The sequence below is a fragment of the Staurois parvus genome, unplaced genomic scaffold, assembly GCF_062004578.1.
Source record: "Staurois parvus isolate SC_StPar_1 unplaced genomic scaffold, SC_StPar_1.0 ptg002208l, whole genome shotgun sequence".
In the NCBI taxonomy this organism is placed as follows: Eukaryota; Metazoa; Chordata; class Amphibia; order Anura; family Ranidae; genus Staurois; species Staurois parvus.
This window is the reverse complement of record NW_028320004.1, coordinates 177,427-179,242: the sequence shown is the minus strand read 5'-3', so window position 1 is coordinate 179,242 and position 1,816 is coordinate 177,427. Positions and strand designations below refer to the sequence as shown.

Genomic DNA, 1,816 nt, shown 5'->3' with positions numbered 1-1,816 from the left:
AGTATTTGCTGTTCTCTTGATTCTCCTAACATATACCTGTTGTTAATGTTTATTACTTCCCATAGAGGTCTACAGTAAAGCTGATCTCTGTGTTTTATTATAAAGTGTGTGCTTTTCATTGATCCTTGCACTTACACTATTGCCAGGTGTGCCAGTTGGGGCTGAGACAGTTTTTGGGGTTGAGAGGCAGAGTGGCGGAGTGAACAAACTTAAGCAGTACTCTGCAATCAACTCTTAAAGATAGCGCCATGCTGGACCCAGAAGTCAGAACCTCAAAGCCAGTGACATCCTCAGAAGAATCCCCTTCTCTGCTAGTGGCTGAGTTTGGCAAACTAGTTACAGGGCTTCTCAAAAACTCAGTAGGGTCCACCAATTATGAGTATCGCAAACTACAGCTCTTCTCGGGGAAAGTTCCACACCTTCAGGAAAAGATGACTTTTATACTTGGATGGATCAAGCCATCCAAGCGGTGGAAGAGTGGGATGTGATTGACACGGTAAAGAGACAGAGGGTGGTAGAGAGCCTGCGGGCACTAGCTTCTGATGTAGTTCGAAACCTGAAATGGGATAAACCCACCTGCTCAGTTTCTGAGTGTCTAGAAGCACTCTGTGAAGTTTATGGGAGAGTTGAAGATTGCACAGAATTAATCTATCTCTTTCATCACACTTATCAAATGGAGGGTGAGAAATTAATAAACTATGTCACACGGCTGGATAAAACCCTTCAACAAGTTTTAATGAAAGGTAGGATGAAAGCTGAAGAGGCCAATAAAGCCTTAATGCTACAGGTGCAAAGGGGAGCCCAGCCACTGGATCCCATTGTGCTACAACTTCAATCCAGGAGTCCAACTGACCTCCTCACTTACTCCAAATTCATAAAGGCTATTAGAGAGGAAGAAGCTCTCATTGCAGCCAAGGCACAGATACCTGAGTCTGCCAAGGGTCTTAAACATGGCGCTACGGCTTACATCATACAGTCTGGGTCTGCATCGGAGACCAGATCAGATGGAGGGCCCGTCAGCTCTATTGACACTTTGACACAAGCTATAGTTCAGTTGGCACAGGCGCAAACTACTCTACAGCAAACATTCTGTGGAATTCAGAAAACAGTAGGACAAGTGATGGAAGCCCATGCCGATATGCAACAATCACTTGAGGAAGTGAAGCAGACGGTGTCCAGTCTGATCAAGGGAGGAAGGGGTGTTGTCTCCTCTAACGATAAGAAGTGTTATCGCTGTGGAGAGGTAGGCCATTTAATCGCTAATTGCTCAAATGAAGAGAACCTGACAGACCTTACAGCAGAGTTGGTGAGAGCATTAAAGAAGCTGTCTCTTGGAAAGTCGCAGAAAAACCTTCAGAAGGCCCCGGTGAAGGAGCAAACTGGGTGCCCATCTGAAGTAGTGAGCTTCATAAAAAAAAGACAAGAGGAGACAGCAGCGGAAGTCCAACCCTTTGCAGAAGGCTCCTGTTGTTGCCTCTGAGCGACCCAGTGCCCCATTTACTTTGGCACATACGTCCCAGCAGTGGAGGATCAATGCACACCAGATGCCCAGCACTCAAAGGAGACTCAAACCAGATCAGAATTTTCACAAGAAAGTAGTGCGGATTCAGGCCACCAAACAGACTCAGATCCCAACCACCCCCAAGCTTCCAGACAGGCTGGTGGGACCTGCTCCTGTCGTTTCCATCCAAGTAGAGGGAATCTACACTAAGGCCCTTTTGGATACTGGAGCTCAAGTGACCCTTCTCTACCGAGACTTCTATGACAAGCACCTCAAGCACCTGCCCTTGCAGAAGTTGGAAGAGCTGGAGATATG

At 46.8% G+C, this 1,816-nt stretch overlaps 1 protein-coding gene across 1 annotated transcript; it reads left to right on the top strand.

Moving 5' to 3' along the window:
- The first annotated feature begins 448 nt into the window (after positions 1-448).
- LOC149431557 (zinc finger CCHC domain-containing protein 18-like) lies at positions 449-1,480 on the top strand. The gene has a single exon (XM_089665473.1). The coding sequence runs from the start codon at positions 449-451 to the stop codon at positions 1,478-1,480; it is 1,032 nt and encodes a 343-aa protein (XP_089521599.1).
- The last annotated feature ends 336 nt before the right edge of the window (positions 1,481-1,816 follow it).

What these genes read in the sequence shown, in the direction of transcription:
- LOC149431557 (XM_089665473.1), top strand. Translation starts at nt 449, where the DNA reads ATGGATCAAGCCATCCAAGCGGTGGAAGAGTGGGATGTGATTGACACG.